General features: G+C 40.3%; 1 protein-coding gene across 2 annotated transcripts in view; it reads left to right on the top strand.

Annotated features, from left to right (window-relative positions):
- enpp2 (ectonucleotide pyrophosphatase/phosphodiesterase 2) overlaps positions 1-23,413 on the top strand; it is a 63,512-nt gene extending 40,099 nt beyond the window's left edge. Inside the window, exons 16-25 of one of the 2 annotated variants that reach the window (XM_075464723.1) lie at positions 690-765; positions 2,360-2,447; positions 2,559-2,728; positions 9,776-9,821; positions 10,070-10,209; positions 13,895-14,030; positions 16,085-16,162; positions 17,106-17,238; positions 18,242-18,395; positions 20,300-23,413. In XM_075464723.1, coding sequence (XP_075320838.1) covers positions 690-765; positions 2,360-2,447; positions 2,559-2,728; positions 9,776-9,821; positions 10,070-10,209; positions 13,895-14,030; positions 16,085-16,162; positions 17,106-17,238; positions 18,242-18,395; positions 20,300-20,470 — 1,192 coding nt within the window. In that variant the 3' untranslated portion in view covers positions 20,471-23,413. Of the gene's footprint in view, positions 1-689; positions 766-2,359; positions 2,448-2,558; positions 2,729-9,685; positions 9,822-10,069; positions 10,210-13,894; positions 14,031-16,084; positions 16,163-17,105; positions 17,239-18,241; positions 18,396-20,299 lie in introns of both variants that reach the window. The other variant, XM_075464722.1, reaches the window with a different exon arrangement.
- The last annotated feature ends 968 nt before the right edge of the window (positions 23,414-24,381 follow it).

The raw sequence follows: 24,381 nt of genomic DNA, 5'->3' as shown, positions 1-24,381 counted from the left end.
GAAGGTAGGCCTTGGTGCGCTTTAACCTGTGGTATAGTTCCCTTTGATCAAAGATATCCAAACTGACAGTAATTGATTTGGTAGAGCTTGGTCCAGGCGTAACACAGTTTCCCTGCAGCATACCTTTACATGCTCAACACAGAAACTTCTGGAGCTTATTTGTCTCCCTACATTTCAAAAACTCTAGATCTCCCTTGGTAAAAATACCACTTTGGGGTGCTGGTAAGTTCAACTAGTTGAGCAGGCGTCCCATATACAGAGGCTGAAGCTTCTTGATGCAGCCGTCCCTGTTTTGACTCCCAGCTTGGCGCCCATCGGTGAGTGTCCTCTGCCCTCATTTCCTGTTGAGCAATTTTCCAATAAAGCCCACTAGTACCAAAAAAAAATCTCTAAAAGAAGAGCAGTAGTATGCTGGGTACCACCATACCTGCCAAAAAAGTTCAAGCATCCAAAAAGCAGTTTTAGTCTGACACGGAACATTAATTTGAAATATCATTAGTTCCATGAGCAGAATACATGTACATCAGAGATTTACTTCAGCTTTGGTCTGTATGAGAAAACCAAACTACAAATGTGAATACACCCTGAGGCTGTAGACGACAGGATTTCATTCTACATTTTGTGTCATCTGAAGGTAACTGACAGCATCAGATCTAAAAAGAAAAACCGTTGTTCAACCATTATTGCAGGAAAGTTCCTGAAGGCAAGAGACATTGCGGCTTCCTGGGGGACCACGGATATGACAATAAGATCAACAGTATGCAGGTATTTCATATACAATGTAGCTGGTCTTATTCACGTTTCCAATATCTTTTTGGACTAACATAAAGTCACTGCTAATTAGGATGTAAAGCTGAACCATTACTTCCAGGCAAAGTGGTGATATGTGCACATTTCATACACATCACAGGTGTTTTAGCAAAAGGAAAAAACAATATTCTGAAATGCTCTGTTTCTAGCTTTGTGGGGGCCCTAAGCAAGATGCTGTTTGGGGGCCCCTAGTTTGTCAAACTACAATGAAGAGATTCCTAACCCTTTAGATGGTACACTAAGATCTATTACACTTTATGAGAAAAGCCAAAACAGGCTAGAGTTAAATTTAAACATCTTAAGTTGAACCACTCAGGCAAGTTCAACTAATAAAAGACTACAATACAAAGAAAACGACAATGTGTTTTTAACACGTTTTTTTAACGAGTGTTTTTAAAAAATATTAAACAATGTAATGCACAGCGTCCCTTTAAAGATTGTACCCAATTACCCCAAGTTTCTGCATTAATTTACACATTGCACTAGTTAAAGTAATGAAACTGAGAAAAATGATTCACTGCCACAATATTCTAAAATAATCCACATGATGCCTAATAGAACACTTCTAATGAGATGACTATAAATAACACATCAAACTTAGTAAATGAATCCTAAGTAATGCTAAAATAATTCCAAATATCTTAGAGACAACTTCCACTGAACAATGACAGAGCAGGACAACACACCATCCCTCCCGGCTAGAATCTGAATAAACGGGTCTGGAGTCAGTCAGTCATTCCCATGGCAGGACAGACTGTTCATTCAGATGTGACATATTCATTTTATATAAGCAAACCTTTATAAAGCAACGTCTAAAGCCAAGTTTATAACGAACAAATCCAAGCCAGCTACATAACAAAATAAAGAAAAGAAAAGAAAAGAAAAGAAAAAAGAAAAATAAACGCCCAAAAGGTTACACCTCCAGCTATCCAGCCCACATCACCCAACACATGCCTTACCTTTATACTTAGACTGTTTTTCCTCACCACTAATATAACTTCTTTTTGATGCCATTACGGCGTTTGTCCTGTTTACTTTTATCGCTAAGGGGAGTGATGGGTAGATGTCAATCATTCTCGTCACACCTGTCGGCGGCCCCCTACACCACTCAATGTGTGACAGTGGTCTCCAACAAATGTGACCTAATAATGCCACAAAGACAGCAGCCACAGTTTATGTTTGCAGTTTATTTTATTTAGATCCTATGTTTATTTTTTTAAGAATATTAGGGATGCAATAAATCCATCAGATTGCTACAGATAAATACGGGAAATTTTAATTCTCCTCAGATGAGGCTGAACATGCAGCTTTGGCACCTCCTGGTGGCTCAGTGGCCCTAAGCATTCGCCAAGTTCGCCTATAGCAAGAAACAGCCCTGCTCTGTTGTGTAACTAGAAATGTTTTGGAGTCTGGCTTCAGAGGGAGAAGTTAACATTATGCTACAAATGACAATTAATGTAATTGGAAGATAATTGTTTTGGAAATTAAATGTTTTCCTTCATTTATTGTTACAAATCATGTGACCTGTGACATCAACTGTCATTTTCAGACAATTTTCTTGGGCTATGGACCTACATTTAAATTCAAGACTAAAGTTCCAGCCTTTGAAAACATTGAGCTTTATAACATCATGTGTGGTAAGGCATCGTTTTCTGGTCTTTGAGTATCGTAAGGTTCTGGAATCAGAATGTTTCATATTATGTTTTCAGTCCTTCAGCTGATTTTAAACTGACCTTTCCCACTTTCAGATCTTCTAGGTCTGAAACCAGCCCCTAATAATGGAACCCATGGCAGTCTGAACCACCTGCTGAGAAGCCCCCCCTTCAGGCCCACCATGCCAGAGGAACTATCCAGGCCAACAGCCCTTGGTCTTGTTCCTATGGTAACAGATGACTTGGGTTGCAGCTGTGATGAAAAGGTCAGCCATGATGACTTAGTGGCAAACCCAGTCAAAGCTTGCTGCAGAATGTAAACATAAACGTTAAGTTTTTGGCAGCTCAGCTCACACATGCAGTAACTGTGCAGCAGTTCTGATCCAGCCCTCATTTCTTTCTGATTCCTTCAAAGCAGCCAGACTTTCTTGTAATCTTTTAATGTGGTCTTTAAGCACCACACACAACAACACACTCCAGGCTTTTTGAAGGTTTTTCAAAGTTTTTCTTTGAACATTTTGGACATTGGCTGCTTTCAGTCCAGTCCTTGTACCTGACAATTTTCAAAGGAATGTTTTGCTTTGTTAAGCCACTTAACACTCACCTATGAAGCATAAAAAAGGCTCCTAACTTTTCGCAACGAAATTTGATATGGATTACCAGTGCACACCAGTAACCACTCCGCTGAGTTGATGATTTTGAAAACATTTCCAGAAATAACATTGGTGGTTATGAACTCTAAGTATTCTTATGACATTAGTTAATCTATAAAAAAAGATGAAGAGGGTGAATGCTGCTGTATAGGCCTCAGGTACACTATATTGCCAAAAGTGTTCACTCATCTGCCTTTACACGCATATGAACTTAAGTGACAGCCCATTCTTTATATATAGGGTTTAATATGACGTCGACCCACCCTTTGCAGCTATAGCAGCTTCGACTGTTCTGGGCAAGCGTTCCGCAACGTTTAGGAGTGTGTTGATGGGAATTTTTGACCATTCTTCCAGAAGCACATTTGTGAGGTCGGATGTTGGATGATATGGCCTGGCTCGCAGTCTCCGCTCTAATTCATCCCAAAGGTGTTCTATTGGGTTGAGTTCAGGACTCTGTGCAGGCCGGTCAAGTTCTTCCAAACCAAACTCGCTCAGCCATGTCTTTATGGACCTTGCTTTGTGCACTGGTGCCCAGTCATGTTGGAACAGGAAGGGGCCATCCCCATACTGTTTCCACAAAGTTGGGAGCATGAAATGGTCCAAAATGTCTTGGTATGCTGAAGCATTCAGAGTTCCTTTCACTGGAACTAAGGGGCCAAGCCCAGCTCCTGAAAAACAACGCCACACCATAATACCCCCTCTACCAAACTTTACACTTGGCACAATGCAGTCAGACAAGTACCGTTCCCCTGGCAACCACCAAACCCAGACTCGTCCATCAGATTGCCAGATGGAGAAGCGTGATTTGTCACTCCAGAGAACGCGTCTGCACCACTCTAGAGTCCAGTGGCGGAGTGCTTTAGAATAGAATAGAAAAATACTTTAATTCATCCCCCAATGGGGGAAATTCAAAAATGATACCACTGCATCCGACGCTTTGCATTGCACTTAGGGCCGGCACGGTATATGTATTCGTACCGAACCGTCACGGTACGGGGGTCACGGTTCGGTACGCGCATTTCCACACAGAATACACACGCTACGGAAGTTTTCTGAACGCGGAACTGTTATTTTGCAAGAGTTTCCTTCAGGACCCATTTAAACACTGCCACATGCAAGCTCTGATTGGTCCGTAGAGATATACGCTTTCGGACAGAGTAGTTATAAGAACACAGTTATCAGAACTGTCCTACTCGAATTTCGTTCTGATAACTGTCCTTCCCCAGCGGAGCTGTTTCAGTCTGCATTGCACATGAGTCGGGACTGATGCGCCGCGCGCAGCCGTCCGCGTCAGTGACGTGTTAGCCGTTTAGCACCACATTCAACACCAAAACGGAACAAAACAAAACCAGAGAGAAGAAAAAACACCACAAAGAAGCTAATATGGAGAGCTGGGAGGCCACCGTGTTCATGGTATGCATGATGGTGATATTAATCATGGACATCACATCAGGCGTCTAATATCGAGGCTGGAAAAGCTCACAGAGAGTCAGGATCAAGCGCAAGAGATACTTTTTCATTTCATGAAGGAAGAAAGGAGAGCAGGGCGCCACAGACAAAGGAGACCACGTGTAAGTTTAACTTATTAAACACGCGCCGGTTCTGTCCAAGAGAGTCTGGCTGCAGACCTGCACTGTCAGGACCCTGTTGCAGACCGTAACCTGCACTGTGAGGACCGGAAGTGCACTGTGAGGACCGGAAGTTAATTCAAAGCCTTTCAAAATAAAAGCGTGTGTATCGGAAGCACGTATTTTTAAACGTTTTTAAACGCTATATTTTTCAAGAGGTCCTCACAAATGAATTAATTAGTTAACAGTACGACATAAAATCTATCAGTTCCCGGTCTATTGTCTATTGTTTTTATTTGTATTGTAAACTTTTGTTTGGTCAGTGCCCACATTTTCTCTTAGGCTCATATTCATAAGCCAACATCTCACAAGATGCCATAGGCCTATACTGTACATTTTATTGTGTACTATAGAGTAAGTCACTGCTATTTCATTATCATTTCATTTTGACTTTATCGCACTGCTCTTTATATATATATATATATATATATATATATATATATATATGTTTCAATTAGTTTTTCTGTTGTATTATTCTGTATTTTTATCCTTAACCACCATAAATTTCATGTTTGGTTCTATGTCTATGCCAATTATGTTCTTGTGCTGCTGGAACACCTTAGTACCACTAAATAGTACCCTAACTCTTGATATCTACAGTATAATCTTAGTCAAATTATTAAGGGATCAATGAGAAAACACACCAAGTCACAACATGATCAAATGTTCTGTAGTGTTTATTCAGTCAAACATTCACAGTATGACAAAAAATCTTTGTTTTTGTCGACTACCTGTTCACAAAATATCAACATGTCGTTAATATTGTGAAATATCATTTTGAAAGGCTCCAGGATCGCTTCTCTTTCATCCTCGTCCAGTTCTTCGTTCCACAACCTCCCATATTGTAGAGCAGCCTCTGCCTACAATATGCCCAGAACGTCAGGCAGGTCCACTCTGGCAGACAACAGTGGTTTGTTGGCCTCAGCCCACTCTGCTGCATGTCTGCAATTTTGAAGAATGCGATCTTCAACCGAGTCCTATGGAAAAGACAGAAAGAAAGATGTCTGTACTATAGCTGCCACACCAACAGTATCCGACCAATAGATACTGTGAAAAAGCTTAAGCCTTCCACTGGTGTGTCCACATCAGCAAGTCTGGCTCTCTTGGAGACCTCTGCCTGCTGCTCTTCTTCCTGAAAATATAGACAAGCAAAATGATAAGTTTTAATATTAAAAACACAAGCTATAAAAAAAAAAAAAGAAAAAGAGTGAAGATCCCATCATTGCCCTCCTCTAATAGGTCTACCTAGAACCATTGGAGAGCTCAACAAATGTCAAATCCAATCACACATTATCTAGACACTTTATTTATAAATTGCAGACAGCAGGTCCGACCTTATCTTGTGAATGGCATATTCTTTAAAGTGACCCTACAATTTCAGTACAAACAAATATTGTTTCTGACCAGAAACAAAAGAAAAATTCAGACAGAACTCAACCATAATAAAAACAAATCTGACCTCAGTAATGTCACCAATCGTCCTTTTCAGCGTAAACACTGGTGGCACTTCACCTCGCAGAAGGGCTTTTGATCCATCTGTCCAGTGGGCGAACAGCTTTCCATAGCTCAAAAAATGATTAAACAATATAAATAAATAAAAACGTTTTGTCAACTTCAAGTCAAATAACAAAATCTTTGCAGTCTCACCCTCCAAGGTCAAAATTTTCCATGAGGATGAAACACCGCCACTGTCGTAAAAGTGGCATGTCCATCTGGAAAATGATCAACAACAACAACAAAAAAAAGCTTACTTTGATTGCATGAATCAACTTACAACAGAAAAGTCATAGGGAGCATCCAGTGTGGTGTAAAGGGCATTCTAGGAATAAAGCACAATCATTTTAATTTAATGCTGAAATCTTTAATGCACACAGAATTACACAAATAATTAATATATAACAAATAATGTCTACTACCATCAGCATGAAGATGCCACAGTCAATCCCATATGGTTGTCGTGGAAAACCCTAGATATCAGAAAGAAGTCATTATTATTACAATTAATTAATTATTATTATTTCACAGTATTAAAGTACTCAACTATTAATATGAATACATGCATTATACATACTTTATACTCTTACCTGAATTTGTAGTCCAGTTTTCTCTGTTCAGTTGCTAGGATTTAGTGACTGGGATAGGTTTCTAAAAGACAGAAAGTAAGGTGTCAGATGTTCTCCACTGCAACCTACATTCCCTTAATTTTCCTTTTACCCTTTTACAAACCAAACCACAACCTGCCAGAAGTTAGTAGCGTTGGCTAATACTTATGAGTACAAACAAACAGACAAAAACATTATGCTTACCTTTAAATAAAATGCCACCTTTTGTATGTGCCTCTAAGTGGCTCTGCAGCTTGGACAATTTTGCTGGTTTAAATCGTAGGCACAGAGGGCAGTGAAACAGTTTGCAACATGACGTGCAGCGTTTGATTTTGGGCGTAGTGCCGGCAGTTGTTATTGAAATATGCATCTGTGAGAGACAAATAATGTCGTAATAAGTAAAACAAAATTATATATATATATATATAAATGGCGCATTTAAGTGAGCACTATCGATACGATAACAACGCTAAAGACTAGCCAAAAGTAAAAAAACCTGATTCTTTAAAATTAATATAACTTTACAGTATATAGTTATTGAAATATGCATCTGTAAGAGACAAATAATGTTGTAATAAGTCAAACAAAATTATACAAGTGAGCACTATCGATACGAAAAATGGCACATTTAGGCTAAGTGAGCACTATTGATACAATAACGTTGAAGACTAGCCAAAAGTTTAAAAAAAAACCTGATTCTTTAAAATTAATATAATTTTAGAGTATATAGTGTGCAACGTAACGTTCCAGTGAATAAAGACTGTTTCTGTTTCTTCGTATGAAAGAAAGTTGTTTTCACTCGACTTTAACTCACGCATCTGCTATGCGCCCATATTCCACTGTAGAAGAGGCAGGATTCAGATATCTATTACATGTGCTCGAACCTCGCTACACGCCTCCTTCGACACTGTACCGAAAATGTACCGAACCGTAGGGTCCATACCGAGGTACGTACCGATCTGTGAGTTTTTTGTACCGTTCCACCCCTAATTGCACTTGGTGATGTATGACTTTGATGCAGCTGCTCGGCCATGGAAACCCATTCCATGAAGCTCTCTACGCACTGATCTTGAGCTAATGTGTAGGCCACATGAAGTTTGGAAGTCTGGACCCTGCTCTGTAATTTTAGGTGGCCTACCACTTGGTCCCAATCGCTACCAGTTTGTTATAAGACTACTGACCGCTGACTGTGGAATATTTGTAGCGAGGAAATTTCATGACTGGCAATATAGTGTATTTTAAATTGCCAGTGAGGGCTTTCCTGAGTGAATACTGTGCCATGAGTGTGAAGTAGAATAACAAAAATGACCAGTTTAATTTATTGAAAATGTTGTCCTCACAGTGCAAACAGAGTTAGATATGTCTCTGAATGTTCTCTGGACAATTTCTGGTGTTGAGCAATGATAGACAAATACACTCCAGTGTGAGATGATGACATCATGGTGACATTAAATCTGTCTTGCAATGCGGCAAGGCCATTTGGTTGATGTACATAATGATTATACATCAATTATGTAACACAAATGGCTACTGACAAATCTTTAGCCATAAGCCTATAAACATTATAAAATGTCATTATAAAATTTGGTAAGGCTCCCAGTCAGCATGTTCTCAGACATTTTCCTGTGTATCATGACCTTTGGTTGGACCCTGATTATGGTGATAATGATGATGACCCAAATTAGACAGGCCGAATCAGAGCCCTACAAATCTGACTGTGATCTGGAAGAAAGCCCAGCCTTCATGCCCCCTGGCTTTTATCATGAGACTCAGCTTAAAGCTTTCCTTGTGCTCAATCAACAACATTGTATGTATGCACATAAGCTTATCCATCATATATTAAACTCCAAGTCACACTTTATTATTATAGTTTGCCTGAAGTTTTTTTTTACAGCGTATTGTAAAAATCTAATCCTAAGACTTTCAGGACCATCTCTAAATAAAAAATCTTAGAATGTTGTCAGTATTTGGAATAAAAAGAGATGAGAAAGAGGAAAGATGACAGTTGTTTAATTTGTCATGCTGCTTATGTTACCTGTAACTTTTTTGGCTGCTAAAATTGACACAAATTATTACTGACTGTTCTGTACCATCATAAAGTTGTTAGGCTATTCCAGTTTTTCATGTATATCATGTATATAAAAACACGTTTACTGTTCATTTGAACTCCCCTCAGAAAATTAAAATGACTTGCTAACTCTTTGCCTCCTTAAGTATTTAGCTGAGCTGAATCATTGTATTATTGTGAAGTAGAACTTAGTGAAAAGGTGAAGATTGTTTGTTTTGGATCCTGTAATGCCACCTTAAAGGAACACAAGCTCATATGTTTAAAACTAAACAATTTTGCCCTCAAGGCCTCTCCAGCATCTGAACCTCAACCAGTTATTGATAGGAAGATTTATTTTGTTTGTTAGTCTCTTGAAGTTTTGCTAATTCAATGCAGTCAAACTTTTTCTTTTTACATAGGAGACTTGTAAAAAGAATAATCTGCCATCTGTGATAATCAGATCATATGTAGCTTTTTTGATATGCACAAAATGTGTTACAACTGGCTGCTTTGTGTCTTCCTGTAGAGCTGACAAAAACCATATGCTTTCTGCCACAGAGCTGGAGTCAGTTCACCTTCATTCAGTTTGTTTGATCAAAATCTGTTCAAGAGCAAACCAAAAAAGTATTTTTTGTCCACACAGTTCTGACAGTGTGTGAGTGGAGCTGATTGGATTGAGGTGAACTAGACCCAGCTCTGCACTGCGCTGTTTTTTTACATTATCTTTGGTGTGTTTGTGATTCCCATTTAGATCTCTGGCAAGAGATTGTTTCAATCTTCAATTTTTTTGCAGTTACGTGTAAAAAGTAGGGGCCAAAGAGGTTTGAAAGTGACCCTTGTACGAGGCTATAACCTGGAGTCACTGTGGCTCTGTCTCTTACAGAACAAAGTGGAGGAGCTAAACCAGCGATTGAGGCAAGCTATTGATGGTCAGTCTTTCATGGTATTCGTGAAATTCTGATTTATAAGTGACCTTCTCCTTATGCAGGTTTCTTTAGATTCAGATATAAATTATGTTGAAACGAAAACTTGCATAATGTCTATTATTTGTATTATTTTTAATTAGTATCATGATGCTCAGTGAAACGTCATTGTGATGAATTTCAGCTTACACTGTTGTTTATTGCAGCATCCTGTTTCATCGCTGTTGTGTCCATTTGTGTCCTTTGTCTCCTAGACAGCAGGAATCTGCCGTATGGTCGGCCTGCTGTCCTCTTCCGTACCAAATATTCCATTCTCCACCACAATGACTACATTAGTGGCTACAGTGAAACTCTGTCTATGCCTCTGTGGACATCCTACACTGTCAGCAGACAGGTACTGCTCAGGATACACTCTTTGTTTCTGTACTGTAAAATACCTGTTCTTCACATATCACCGAAAAAGAAATGAAGGCCGACTGCACCAAACTTTTTATTATTCAGATTTCATCTTTACTGAAACGATTGAACCTGATCGATCAGAAAACATTTTGATGAAGTGTATTTAACCACATCATATGAACCTCATTTTAGTGAAGGCGGAGATTGACAACTCTCTGGCTTTTGGAATGATGAGATTTGAGATCTCAGTATTTGCGTCTCACTCTCATAATAAGATTAAGAGGAAGCCTAAAGAACCCACCCTTTATCTTAACAGCCTTTATATGCAACAAATACGGACAAATATTTATATGGACAAAGTACTGTAAAGACAAAGAAACTCCCTTTACAAATTACAGTAAATCATCACAAAGAGCTAGAAGAATCTGTGTGTATGGCTTTAGGGACCTATTAGGTCAAATGCTGACTCATCTGCAGTATAGAAAGAGTCTGGAAAAAAGGTCAGATTAATGATAGTAATCCAGGTTTTCACAAAATGAAATACTGCACTTGTTTATTTGTTGTTTTACACTCTGTCTAAGCTTTGCTAATTATAAAGGAACAGAAATTAAGAAGCAATCACAAGCAATAACAAAAAAGAGGAATGTAAAAGATTGGAATAAAGAAATCTTGCAAAATTGTAGAAATAAATAAACGAGGAAGTCATAAAAGGGATAAAACAAAGTTGTAGGCAGCAGGGCAATAATATCAGAATAAAGTGTTGAGTACTGTAGAGACTTGAAGATGAATATGTGTAAATTACCATTTTTTTTTTTTTTTTTTCCAAGTGTCAGAACAAGAAACTGGAAATTGATGTTTTCTATTTGTATTTCAGTTGTTTACAGTGAAGTGTGTGTGTTAAGAATCTGGATGGCCTGCTGGTATAAACTTCCATTCAGTCACTTCATTTTTGGCAGAGCACCTGCTGTAGTGTCTGCCTGACCTCAGCAGCGTGAACAATCTATCGTTTGGATTTGACATGTCCCTTATGAGGTTTTGAGCTCACAGCCTCACTGCACTGGTATAGATGTTCTGCAGGGAAGGGAGAGGTTCTCTTTTGGTGCATGTGTTTGAGTTTACAGGGCACTGCAGTTACGGGCAGTACTCCCATACCAGGAGGTGATGCTGCCAGTTAGAACACTAAAAGGTCCTCATGATGGTGGTTGAGACCTTAAAGGTATCGCCTCTTTTGACATGAAGCTGTATGACATCCCATATTAGCAATGTCATTTATTAAATTTGACTTACCCCCTGCTGCGTCCTGTGAGCCGAGTTCCAGCCGAGTTTTGGTGTTGATGAAGGTAGTCCGGCTAGTTGGCTGGGCCACAAAAATAAAGCGTTTTGCTTCTCAAAACAATATTCGTTCAAAAGAGTAAAACATTTGCATCACAAAATCATTCAACAGAAAAAGTCAGACCTCACAATCGTTGGCGCTATTTTCTTTCCCTTCATAGCCAAAACTCGCCTGGAACTCGGCTCACAGGACGCAGCAGGGGGTAAGAAAAAGTTCATCAATGATATTGCTAATATAGGATGTCATACAGCTTCATGTCAAAAGAGGCGAACTATCCCTTTAAATTTCCATAGCAGCCGGAGGAATCAGTTGGACGTAGCTATTTTTCTGCCTCCTGTAGTCCACCACCATCTATTAGTTTTATTTAGGGATCCCCCTCTCTGTTGCAAACAAAAAAACTACAAGCAGGTACAGGTGATTTAAATTACTACCACTACGGCCAGGTCACACCACCCCCCGCCCACCCAACCCCACCTACTGGTGACTGAGTGACAGGCATGCAACCCAAATACATCCCTTGCTCCTACACCAGACATCAATCCAAGAAACCAAAAGAAAACAAACCAGCACCCACCAAAACCAACAGAAAAATAGCAGGCCTTCCTTGGGCAGCTATGGCTCAGATGTTACGTTGGTCGTAACATAATAATATAATTTTGTAACATAATTCTATGGTTTGAACTTTAGCCTCTACACTGTGGCCATATTCTTGGACAAGGCACTAAACCCAAAACTACTCCTGGTATGCTCATCTGTGTGTGATTGTTAGTGTTGTGCCAGTTCACAGCTTTTCTGAACTAGTTCAAGTTCAGTTCATACATGCTCAAAGTGAACAGTTCATGTTCAAAGTTCACAATTTTGCATATATGCATTCACACTGGATGGGATGTTTTAACTCAATGTGCCATTTCAAATTCGAGAAGGACGTTGTTGATGTCCTAACTTGTTTTTGCTGCGCAGGTGGACATATCTTACACAGAAAAGTAAGATTTTTGCCGTTGGGTCTTTGTTTGCAAGAGTGTAAAATTGTTTTAAATGTTCATAAGGAGAATCTGTGTCTGTCTCCGTGCCATCACTTCCACTAGCCTTTTTTTTTTAATTGCAGCGCTTTCACTCACTCTCGTCATTGCTCTCTCTCTCTCTCTCTCTCTCTCTCTCTCTCTCTCTCTCTCTCTCTCTCTCTCTCTCTCTCTCTCTCTCGCTCCTCCAGCCCTCCGCGCGCAATTCATCACGGGTAACGTCGTTCGGAAGCCAGTATGTTATTCAACTATTCTCAGCCGGACACTACGTTGCCCGCAATGCATTGCGCACCCAATGTCAAAACCATTTCTGTCTGGTGATACATGATTTAAGCGGCACCAGCGAGAATACAGGAGGGAGGAATTTCTCTCGTTGCGTTTCAAAAGAGAAAACAGATGTCACTCAGTTTTCAATGGAAAACAAATTCCAACGTTCATTTACAGTGATGTCTGCCGTTCATGACACATAATGTGAACTCATTCACGTTCAAGTTCTTTATTAAAAAATGTGTTGCGTTCAGTTCAACGTTTGCGAAAAAATGAGCGTGTTCAATGAACGCGTTCTTTTGAACTCGTTCACGCACAACACTGGTGATTGTAAAGTGCTGTATACTGTATAGTCCACTGTAAAGTTCTTTGTAGAACCTAGATAAGATTAAAACCTGCCATATACTGTTTGTGTGGACTATTTAACATTGCTCAATGGGATTCAAGAAAAGCAAAGGGGTACTTGATCAGATCCTGACTGGCTCATGCCTTCCTGGGACACATGATGAAACTTAGCCTCCACACAACCTGTTACCTCACGGAGCTGTGTGAAACTGTTAGCAGATACAGTCACAGAACTGGTACGCTGTCTGTGTGAAAGGGATAGTTGGCAGGATGAAACAAATCCCACCACAAATGTGGCTGTCATATCTCTAAATATGTGGAGGCACACACTGAGAGGAGATTGCATTGGATTGGATTTATTTGGACCAAAGAGAATGAGTAAAAGCTAGAAAAGGCAGTATGATGAAATGCTCTTCCTGACAACACTACAGCACAATCTTTTGTGGGAGGGGCCTTTATTCAACTTAATTTGTGTCACGTGTACTTGTCCTGCTGTTCCTCTTGGTAATTACATGGCTTATCGCAAGGGAAGACGATTGTGACCGATTTAGAATTTTCTTTGCTTCCAGCGACCTCTCCTGGCAAACGTTAGATTAGACATGGTCCCTATTCTTCACTGTCTTGCTTGCTTTTCACTGTTGATACCTCAAGCTGTTAAACTTTAAAAGCAGATGTCAGTAGAACTTATCTCTCTGCCTGTTTGTGTGCTCCTCCAGGTGGAGGTGACTTCTCTGCCTGAAGCTTTGTCTAGCTGTGTGAGACCCGATGCCAGAATCCCTCCAGCCTACAGCCAGTCTTGCACCAACTACAGAGCAGACAAACACATCACATATGCCTTCCTGTACCCTCCACGTAAGTATGCCATCAAAGATCACTCTGAAGTAGTTTTTAGTGGTGAAAAGTTTTAGTTACTGCCATGTTTGCTGCTCAGTTCTACCAGCCAAAAAAACAATTGTTTGCATTTATGGACAGTTTTATTTTGTATACATTTTTTATGATATTTACATGCACTTTTTTAGCTTTTCCATGTGCTTTAATATTTGTGTTGTGCTTTTTGTGTGTTGCTCAACATAATTGTAAAGAAATGATGGCCAGCCCGCCGAGTTTCAATTAAAGGCCATTAAAAAATACTCAGTGAAACATTTGCAAAATGGAACTTACTCATCTTGAGCAGTATGTTACCTTTTAGACTTTTTTATTTTGTTCAAACAAAATACACAATATCTGAACCACCTCTACAGACCCTTGTAACTGTGGTACATCATACATTTCTTTGGTGTTGTTAGCATACAGTATGTTATGGGTATTTACATCAGTCAACCCACAAAGTTAGTTCCAGGGTGGCACTTGTCCCTCTGGGAACTCGACAAACCTAAAGTGATTCTTGGTGCAATGTAATATAGCGTGAGCAGACAATATAACTATACAATATTTATGCAAGAGTTTCAGTGAATGTTACCATCAAATAACTGTGTGTGTGTGTGTGTGGGGGGGGGGGGGGGGGTAGAATGGTGCTAAGAACTAACAGTGTTTGGCAAACAGGAATAAAAAACGCCTCTTGGCGCCTTATGGGCACAAATTACCCCATCCCTGTTAAACCGCTGCTGTTCCTGCTTTTAATTCACACATGCCAAACAGAGGCTTTCTAGCCTAGAAAGTGCAGAGGCAACTTAACAGTCAACCGTTTATCCCGCCCACACTGCTATTCAGCTGCACTAGACCCCTGTACAGCTTTTTGCTGTAGGAGTCTAGCTTGCTAGGCTAGAGGCTTTCACCCTCGCCCTCAGTTTTGTTGTTGAATGTGGCGCTAAAGGAACACGTCACTGTCGCAGACGGTTGCGTCCCATCAGTCTCTATCAGGTCCCGACTCCTGTGGGAATGCAAACTGAAACGGTTCCCCTGGGGAAGGGCAGTTCATAGAACGTAATTCGAGGAGGACCGTTCTTAGAACTGCTCTGTCCGAATGCGTCTTATGTGTCCTTTCACACATCGGCGTCATGGAATCAGCTGAATGATGACAGCAGTGTAAGTTAGAGTGATGCGTTTCATGATGTCGGTTTGAAGAGTGAAAGCACACACAAAGGGGGGACCATTTCAGCTCTGCCACTACCTCCCTTGCTGGCCTAGAGGTGTATCAGCAGCAGATTAACTTCAATCCCCCCTCTGCCTCTGTACAGTCACACATGCGATGTGCAATAAAGACGCATCGGTCCTGGCTTGAAAAGAAAAATTTAAAAGAGGATTCTTTTTTTTAGGTCACACACGTGAATGGTTGAACTGACTGAAGAGATGTATTAGCTTTGTAAAACCGAAGAACAGCTCAGAATGAATCCAACCTGGTTGGAGGAAGCACAGCTGCAGGAGAGCTCATCAGATTCTACTCCTGGTTCCAGCAATATCTAATGCTGCTATGGGCATGTGCCCACCAGGACTGGACAGTTGAAGGCTAAAAAATTAGCAATGTCAATTTCTGCTGAGGCTGCAGATTGTAGGAAAAGAATTTGCTGTCAATGAATCCATGGACCAAACCTTCCATGTGAGCCGTCACTAATCCACAGGGGTTTTATGGTAGTATTGGTAGGTTGGAATTGTAAGAGATGAGAAGTCTCACTATCTTTGTCTTGTGGCGGATGACGCCACAGGTTCTGTCTACTTTTGGATGCATGTACATCACTTCGCAGCAGCCTCTCCAGATCATTGCTGGTTGACTGTCTTTAGCAGTATAAAGTATCTGTATTTAGAGTTTGAGCTCAAATCTGAATCTTTTACAGAGCAAATTGTTCTTACCTACAGAAGAAAACAAAAAATTCAAACAAAAACCCTGAACTGAGTGAAGTCCAACCGTGCAGGACCTGAGTCTACAGTATGTTATGTATGTCACTAATCCTGTTTTTCTTTCTTGACAGAGCTTTCATCTCATTTGGAGAGAAGATATGAAGCTCTCCTCATTTCAAACACCATACCCATGTATCCTGCATTCAAAAGTAAGTTGTTACGGACTGAAATCCTGCTTTAATGATTATTTAGTCTCACATTTTTTATAGGGCTGGGCGAGTTAACTCGTTATTGACGCGTTAACTCGTTAATTATTTAACACCGATAAATATTTGATAGCGCATTAACGCAGTTTTTAAAAAGATTTATTTTATTTTTTGGGGCTTTTGTGCCTTTAATGGATAGGAAAGTTCAGAGAGACAGGTAGCAGGGGGCAGAGAGAGGGGGAACGACACGCAGCAAAGGGCCGTCTGATGCAGGACTCGAACCGGGGCCAGCTGCAGCGAGGACTATAGCCTCTTGTACACAGGGCGCCTCCTCAACCCACTACACCACGGACCACCCTTGTTTTATTATTTAGTTTATTAATGTAAAAGTCTGTTGCTGTCTTCTGTGGAACTGGAAAAGAAAGTAATCGGCGGATCCACCAAACATGGAGAAGGGTACGGAACTTTTACTTGGCCATTTTCATTTTAAAGTTCTTCCAGACGGCGGAGTCGACAGAACCAAAGTCATCTGTAAACACAGCCAAGTTGAATTGTCTTATCACCGTAGTAGTTCCAGTCTAAAATATCACTTAAAGGCAAAACACACAACTGGTAGCAGCAAGTCATTCAAGGAAACAGACAGTGGAGCGAGGCTTCTACATAAAAACTACAGAAAGATGCTGATGTTAAAAGTGTGTTTGCACAACAAATGTTATGGCACTTTCATTCATATGGCAGCACATTTAAAATAAAACTAAATGCTAAAAGCTATACACCACTTTTGGATTCATTTTTGGATTTTGCGTACAAATGCGATTAATCGTGATCGGTCAGGGAAATCATGTGATTAATTAGATTAAACATTTTAATCGTTGCCCAGCCCTAACTTTTTACTTTTCATTTGTCTACTAGACTCACATCCCTCTGTCTGTCCCTCTGCTCCTAGGGATATGGGGTTACTTCCAGAGAGTGCTGGTGAAGAAATATGCCACTGAGAGAAATGGAGTGAACATTCTCATTGGACCCATATTTGACTATGATTATAATGGAATCAGAGACTCAACCGAGAAGATAAAAGAGTAGGAGCATTCATTCCTTTCACTGTAAAGTCTCAGTACAGGTGCATCAATTATTTCTGTGTTGTTTGTGTTGGAAATAAGATTCAAATGGACCTTTTAACTTCCTTACTCGCAACATGCAATGATCGAATGGAACACTCTTCACAAGCAAAGAATTACTGGACTAATATGAAAAAAAGGATTCATAACAGGTCTTCTGCCTTAATTCATATTCTGCTCATCTCTCCGCATTTACTGGCTTATTTATGTTTCTCTCCATCCTGAGTAATTCTGTGTGAGTGTACCTACTGTTGTTATGTATGAACACTTCAAAACACTTAAATCTGAGGTAAGACTGGTTTTGACTATATTTTGACTATAGAGGGCAGATAAGCACAACTGAGGGAGTTGACCAACCAACAAAATCCATCCATCCATCCACTTTCTATATATCCTCTAAATCCAACTCAGTGTCGCAAGGGGGCTGGAGCCTGTTCCAGCTGTCATCGGGCGAGAGGCGGGGTACACCCTGGACAGGTCACCAGTCCATCACAGGGCCACACAGAGACGAATGAGACAAACGACCATGCACGCTCACACTCACTATTGGGACATTTTAGAGTCAACAATTAACCTGACATGCATGTTTTGGGGTGGTTGGAGGAAGCTGGAGTACCTGGAGAGAACCCACGCATACACGGGGAGAACATGCACCAACAAAATATCATTTGATTTTTTTCAGTTACTTTTGGTGCTTTTAGGCTTTCTTAACACCACATTGTTCTTTTTTCTTTTTTAGATTATCATTAAAAAAATAATATTCTAGTTTGTAATGGTTATTTTGTATCAAGAATATTGGGACTGGCTGAATTGTGTTGTTAGTCAGACAAAAGTGCTTTTAGTGTAACTTTGTCTTGTGTCTGAAGCACATACAGTAACTTGAAAAAAATGCTGCATGATAAGGAAGTGAAGTTTGTTTCAGCTAAAGCTGAAGTTCCCATCATTTCTTTGATCTTTGTTGCAGATATGTGAGCGAAACAATCCCCATCCCCACACACTACTTTGTGGTCCTCACCAGCTGCTTAGACTTCACACAGGCTGCAGACTCGTGCAGTGGTCCGCTCAGCAGTGCCGCTTTCATCCTGCCACACAGGCCCAACAACTACGAGACCTGCAACGTAAGCGGCATCATGTTTCTGAATGTATCGTAATTACTGAGGACTATTTTCTTACACAATAAATATACATGAGACCTCTAGTTTTAAAATAATTGTGTGTGAATATGGTTAAAAACATTTCTTTTTTAAATCTTTGAGTTGAGCTTTAAAAGTCATTCACTAATCTCTCCAAATAATATTATCTATAGAAGAAGAAGTTCTCATCAGTCCTGACTTCTGCTGATGCTGATCTGTGTCCTAGCTGTTTTCACAGCCAAAGCACATAATGTCTGAACTGGTTTTTAATTTTCTGATTCAGGACAAGCATAGATAATACTGCTGTGAAACATCCCTTATTGATCTGGGCACGTCTTATTTGAAGCACACAATTTCCAATTTGGGTTTTAAAATAGACAGTGATCTTAAATTAGATGGCCAGGTTGGAGAAGTGGTCAAGTCTTGTTTCTATCATCTCAGGCAGCAGGCAAAGATTAAGCAAATTCTTTTAAGACAAGATTTTGAAACTTTAATTCTTGCGTTCATTACAACTCGGCTCGAGTTCTCTCCACTGGCTGCCTGTGCATTTTAGGGTTCATTTTAAGATTCTTTTATTTGTTTTACATGGTCTTGCCCCATCTTACCTCTCTGAGCTGCTTCACCCATATTCTCCCGCTCGCTGCCTCAGGTCAGCTGATCAGCTGCTCCTGGAGGTACCGAGGTCTAAACCAAAGCTCAGAGGAGACGGAGCTTTTAGTGTTGCCGCTCCCAAACTATGGAACAATTTGCCGTTACATATCAGAAGTGCCCCATTATTGTCCACTTTTAAAACTCACCTTCAAACACATTTTTATTCTTTGGCTTTTAACACATGTTAAGACTTTTGCTCTTACTTCCTGTTATCGTGTTTTATTGTTACTGTTGTATTTTCCATAGTTTGCATGTTTATTGATTTTCATCTGCACAGCACTTTGTCCCAGCTACTGTTGTCTTTAAGTGCTTTATAAATAAAGAAGTAGTAGTAGTACATACCACCAGTAGCTTCATGTGCACCTTCATGTCAAAATAATTTACGTTACTTCCTTTATGCTGGGAAAAACAATGCTTTTTAGCATTTTGTACGTGTTGACAGTTTGAGGAATGCACCTGAGTGTTAAATTGACTGAAATAAATTCATTACAGAGCATCACTGAATAGTTGAGCTTTGCATGTGAGGATGATGCACAGGATGAAAACTGTAGACAGGAGTAAAACCTACAAGAAATCAAGGAACAAAATAGCAATTTATCAGATAAATTTGTTTGATAATTAAATCTGCTGTGAAAAATGGTGGAAGGTCACATGATGTCATATCACAACTCAGATCAGCAATCTTCCCTCAGACACATCCCAGAGAGCTTGCATCTTTCAGAGGTAACGATGGGGGAAAGGGTTCAGCACTCTGTGAAATACTGTGTGGGTTGTTGGTGCACAGAATTCTGGGATTTCATCATCTATGGTACATAAGGTTATTATAAGATGTAGAGAATACAAAGGAATCTCAATATGTGCAGTGTAATGTTTGATGTTACATTACATACATTATAAGATTGTTTGATGTGTCAAATTCTTATCTGTAACTTGTGACAGCAGCTGTCACATAAACACTGTGAGGTAAAAAGCTCAATGTCTCCCTCTGAAATGTAGTTGATAGAAGAATAGAATAGAAAAATAGAAAAATACTTTATTCGTCCTCCTATGGGGGAAATTCAAAAGATGAGATGAGAAGTATAAAGAGCAGAGAATGGAAAATATTGAGGTAAATCTCATGAAATTTAGTTTTGCACTATATTCCACCTACTGTACATGGTCACATGACAGTAAAAGTAACTTAAGGGCAGCAGAAGTGAGAGCCCAGGCTGACTGTATGTCCTCACCGTCTCCTACAGAGCTCAGAGGACGAGTCCCGCTGGGTGGAGGATCTGATGAAGATGCACACAGCTCGGGTCAGAGACGTGGAGATCCTGACGGGCCTGGACCTGTATCGCAGAACCACTCGGAGCTACGCTGAAATCCTCTCCCTCAAGACCTACATGCATACTTATGAGAGTGAGATCTGAGATCTGACACGGCTGGTTCTCTGTGCTTTAATATTGCTGAGCTTTCTTCAGCCATGGTGGATGTATGTGGTACCAAGATGAGATTCAGTCTTCTCTGTTACACTGGGCTGCGCCAGCTGCTCTGCAGCATCCATGTTGCGGTCCTTTCATCAAACATTTCCCCCACCTGATTAACACCACCGAGCCACCAGCATTACAGCTGGTGGCTCGGTTAGTTGGTTTTAGCAGTATGAAAAAAACATTACAAGATTTGTGCTTTAAAGTTCCAAAGTGAGTCATGAAATCTACAAATCCATTTCAAGAAAATCTGCTGTGCACTGACAGAAAACTATTTGCCCAACCATTCATCCATCAATCCGCTTTCCCCTCTTATCTTTCAGAGGGTTGAATGGGAGAATCAGATCTTAGCTGACATTGGAATACCCATTTCAGTTCAGTTTTATTTATATAGCACCAAATCATAAGGAATGTCATCTAAAGGCACTTCAAAGATAGAGCTAAATTAAATTAATTACAATCCAATTCATTGTAATACAATCATAATCCAATCAGATCAAATGAATTAAAATCCAGATTTGTCCAATTCATACAGAGCCAATTAAAAAAAGTTGCCTTGTTAGGGAAACCAAAAGTTTGCAGTGAAACTTCTCTTCTATCCAATCTCCCATCCTGAGCATGCACGAGGTGACTGTGGAAAGAAAAAACTCCCTTTTCACAGGAAAAAACCTCCATCAGAATCAAAACCGGGAGGGGTGGCTATCTGCCTCAACGAGCTGGGGGTTGAGAGGACAGGAAAGAGGGGACAACAAGCACCAAAACACCAGGCCAGGGATACCTGCTGAGAGAGAGAAACACAAGTTAATGACAACAATAATGTTATATGTACATGGAGAGTAATAAAGAATTACAGTAGTCCAATCTTCAAGTAACAAATGCATGGAACAGTTTTTCTGCATCACTCTGAGACAGGATGTTCCTAATTTTGGCAATATTACGAAGGTGAAAGAAGGCAGTCCTTGAACAAGAGGTGTTACAATCTTTTAAGATGCCATAAGAGTACATGTAATTCATGTGAATAGTAAAACAGTGCGAAAAGTGAACATTTTAATCAAAGAAGCATCACTTCCTCAAATGAGATACAATAAAATGCACCATGTGACCACCTCAGTGTGCAGGCAGACTTTCTGTGGATGGTATAATCATTAGGAAAGCAAAAGAGTTCCGCTGCTCTGTGTTACTGTGTCATGTTTGCTCTCAGATGGACTCTTTTTGTGCAACCAGTCTTCCTTTAACCTCTGTGTGCGTCCTCTGTGTACATTGTGCAGTGCAGAAGCTGACCTGATTGTTCAGACCAGGTGAACCATCTGCACCCAAATCAGGTTTTGTGCTTGTCAGGTTGGGGAAGTTTGATCAACACATCCCTATTTAGGAAGGTACACAATATGAGCAAACTATCCGAGTTTAGTGCACATTCTAACAAAACAAATGCTGGAGAACCATCTGGCACACGATAAACCTGTGGCCTTTTACCATAATGTTTCATGTTTTTTATTTGAACTTTTAGTTAATTCACCAGCAGTATACTAGTAGTATTACACTCTATAGGTTCTCTAAGGTTCTATGCAGATGTATACATACATATACACTATATTGCCAAAAGAATTAGCTCATCTGCCTTTAAACTTAAGTGTCATCCCATTCTTAATCCATAGCCTTTAATGTGACGTCGGCCCACCCTTTGCAGCTATAACAGCTTCAACTCTTCTGGGCAAGCTTTCCACAAGGTTTAGGTGTGTTTAAGGGAATTTTTGTACCATTGTACCATTCTCCTGGCAACTGCCAAACCCATACTCCTCCATCAGATTGCCAGATGGAGAAGCGTGATTCGTCACTCCAGAGATCGTGTCTCCACTGCTCTAGAGTCCGGTGGTGGCGTGCTTTACACCGCTGCATCTGACTTGGTGATGTATGGCCTGTACGCAGCTGCTCGGCCATGGAAACCCATTCCATGAAGCTCTCTACGCACTGATCTTCAGCTAATCTGAAGGCCACATGAAGTTTGGGGGTCTGTAGTGATTGACTCTGCAGAAAGTTGGCGACCTCTGCGCACTCTGCACCTCAGCATCTGCTGACCCCGCTCTGTCATTTTATGTGGCCTACCACTTCATGGCTGAGTTATTGTTGTTCCCAATCACTTCCACTTTGTTATAAAACCACTGACAGTTGAGTGTGGAATATTTAGCAGCGAGGAAATTTCAAGACTGGACTTGTTGCACAGGTGGCATCCTATCACGGTACCACGCTGGAATTCACTGAGCTCCTGAGAGCGAGCCATTCTTTCACAAATGTTTGTAGAAGCAGTCTGCATGCCAAGGTGCTTTCATTTATACACCTGTGGCCATGGAAGGGACTGGAACACCTGAATTTAATTATTTGGATGGGTGAGTGAATACTTTTGGCAATATAGTGTATAGACACACACATACGTATATATATATTGTAATTATTCTTAAGAAAAAATATGTTATGCATTTAAAAAAACATTTTTTAAATAGTCTGTGTCTTGTACAACATGGACTTTCTCTGGCTTCAAATGTCCTTGTTACTTTATAAGTTAACACTTTGCCCCATGTCCAGAGAAAAAGAATAAACTGCCTTTGGTGTTTCATGTGAAATGATAATGTTTGTGTGTGTGTGTGTGTGTGTGTGTGTGTGTGTGTGCTTGTGAGTGTGCAGAGATCTTTTTCTGTGTGTTTGAGTGGCAGTGTGTCTTGTGATTCTAATTTGTGCACAATATCAGTAATGTCTATGATGGTTTATGGTTTCTTTTAAAACAATGCCACCTGTGAGACTGGCCTATTTATGCTTTATAGCACAAATAGTAACTGGTCATTGTTTATTTCTTTACAATAAACAAATAAACAATGTGTTTTTTCCCAAAAAGGGTCCAGTGTTTATTATGTTAATATTGCTTTTTTCAACAGTGATATCTGAAATACGAGTAGAGGTAGCCTTCTTAAGATTCAACCAGACATGTAACATTCGCATGAATTTCTATACTCCTATCTTCGGAACTGGAGCATATCCCAGCGGTCATCGGGCGAGAGGCGGGTACACCCTGGACAGGTCGCCTGGGGTCCGTTTCACGTAGCAGGTTCAACCAACTCTAGTCTATTCCTGATCTCTGAGTTGATCTACTCTGAGATAGAAAATTCTGAGTTTTCGGTTCCAGAAACGCTGATTTGAGTGAGTTTAATCAACTCTGAGTAAATTCACCTTGAGTTTAGCGCGTGCACCACAACTTTAAAAAGCCAGCATCAATGGAGCCCCGATTCGACGAGTCACCTTGGCAACGAGGAAGAGGCGGGCTACGTTTTTCACCAACCTCGAATTGGAAATCTTAATGCGCTCATACGGCGAGTTTCAATACGTTTTTAGAAATAAGTGCAACACCGCTGCAGCAGCAAAAGTGTAAGTTTAAATGTAGTCCTTTGCAATCCCAATAATATTACAGGGAAACTGCTTGAATGGTAGCCCATTCATTTATTTCATTTAGGTGCAATCCCGCAGAGGAGAAGCGCTCTTGGCAGCAGTTTAAGATGAAATATAAAAACATTGTTCAAACAGGTGAGACCTCGGCATGGAGGTACCTCATTTTGATCATGTTTTACACTGTAAAATAAATATTAAGTGGCTATTTGACTGTGCAGTTATTTTATTCCCAACATAATGCTGTTTTCACACACATAAACTATGTCTTCTCATCTATATCATCCATCCATCCATTATCTATACACCGCTGAATCCGTCAGTCGGGTCACGGGGGGGGGGGGCTGGAGCCTATCCCAGCGGTCAATGGGGAAGAGGCGGGGTACACCCTGGACAGGCCGCCAGTCCATCACAGGGCCACA

This window comes from Odontesthes bonariensis, chromosome 5, assembly GCF_027942865.1.
Source record: "Odontesthes bonariensis isolate fOdoBon6 chromosome 5, fOdoBon6.hap1, whole genome shotgun sequence".
NCBI lineage: Eukaryota > Metazoa > Chordata > Actinopteri > Atheriniformes > Atherinopsidae > Odontesthes > Odontesthes bonariensis.
Note: the sequence above shows the minus strand (reverse complement) of the source record. Positions and strands in the feature narration are given on the sequence as shown.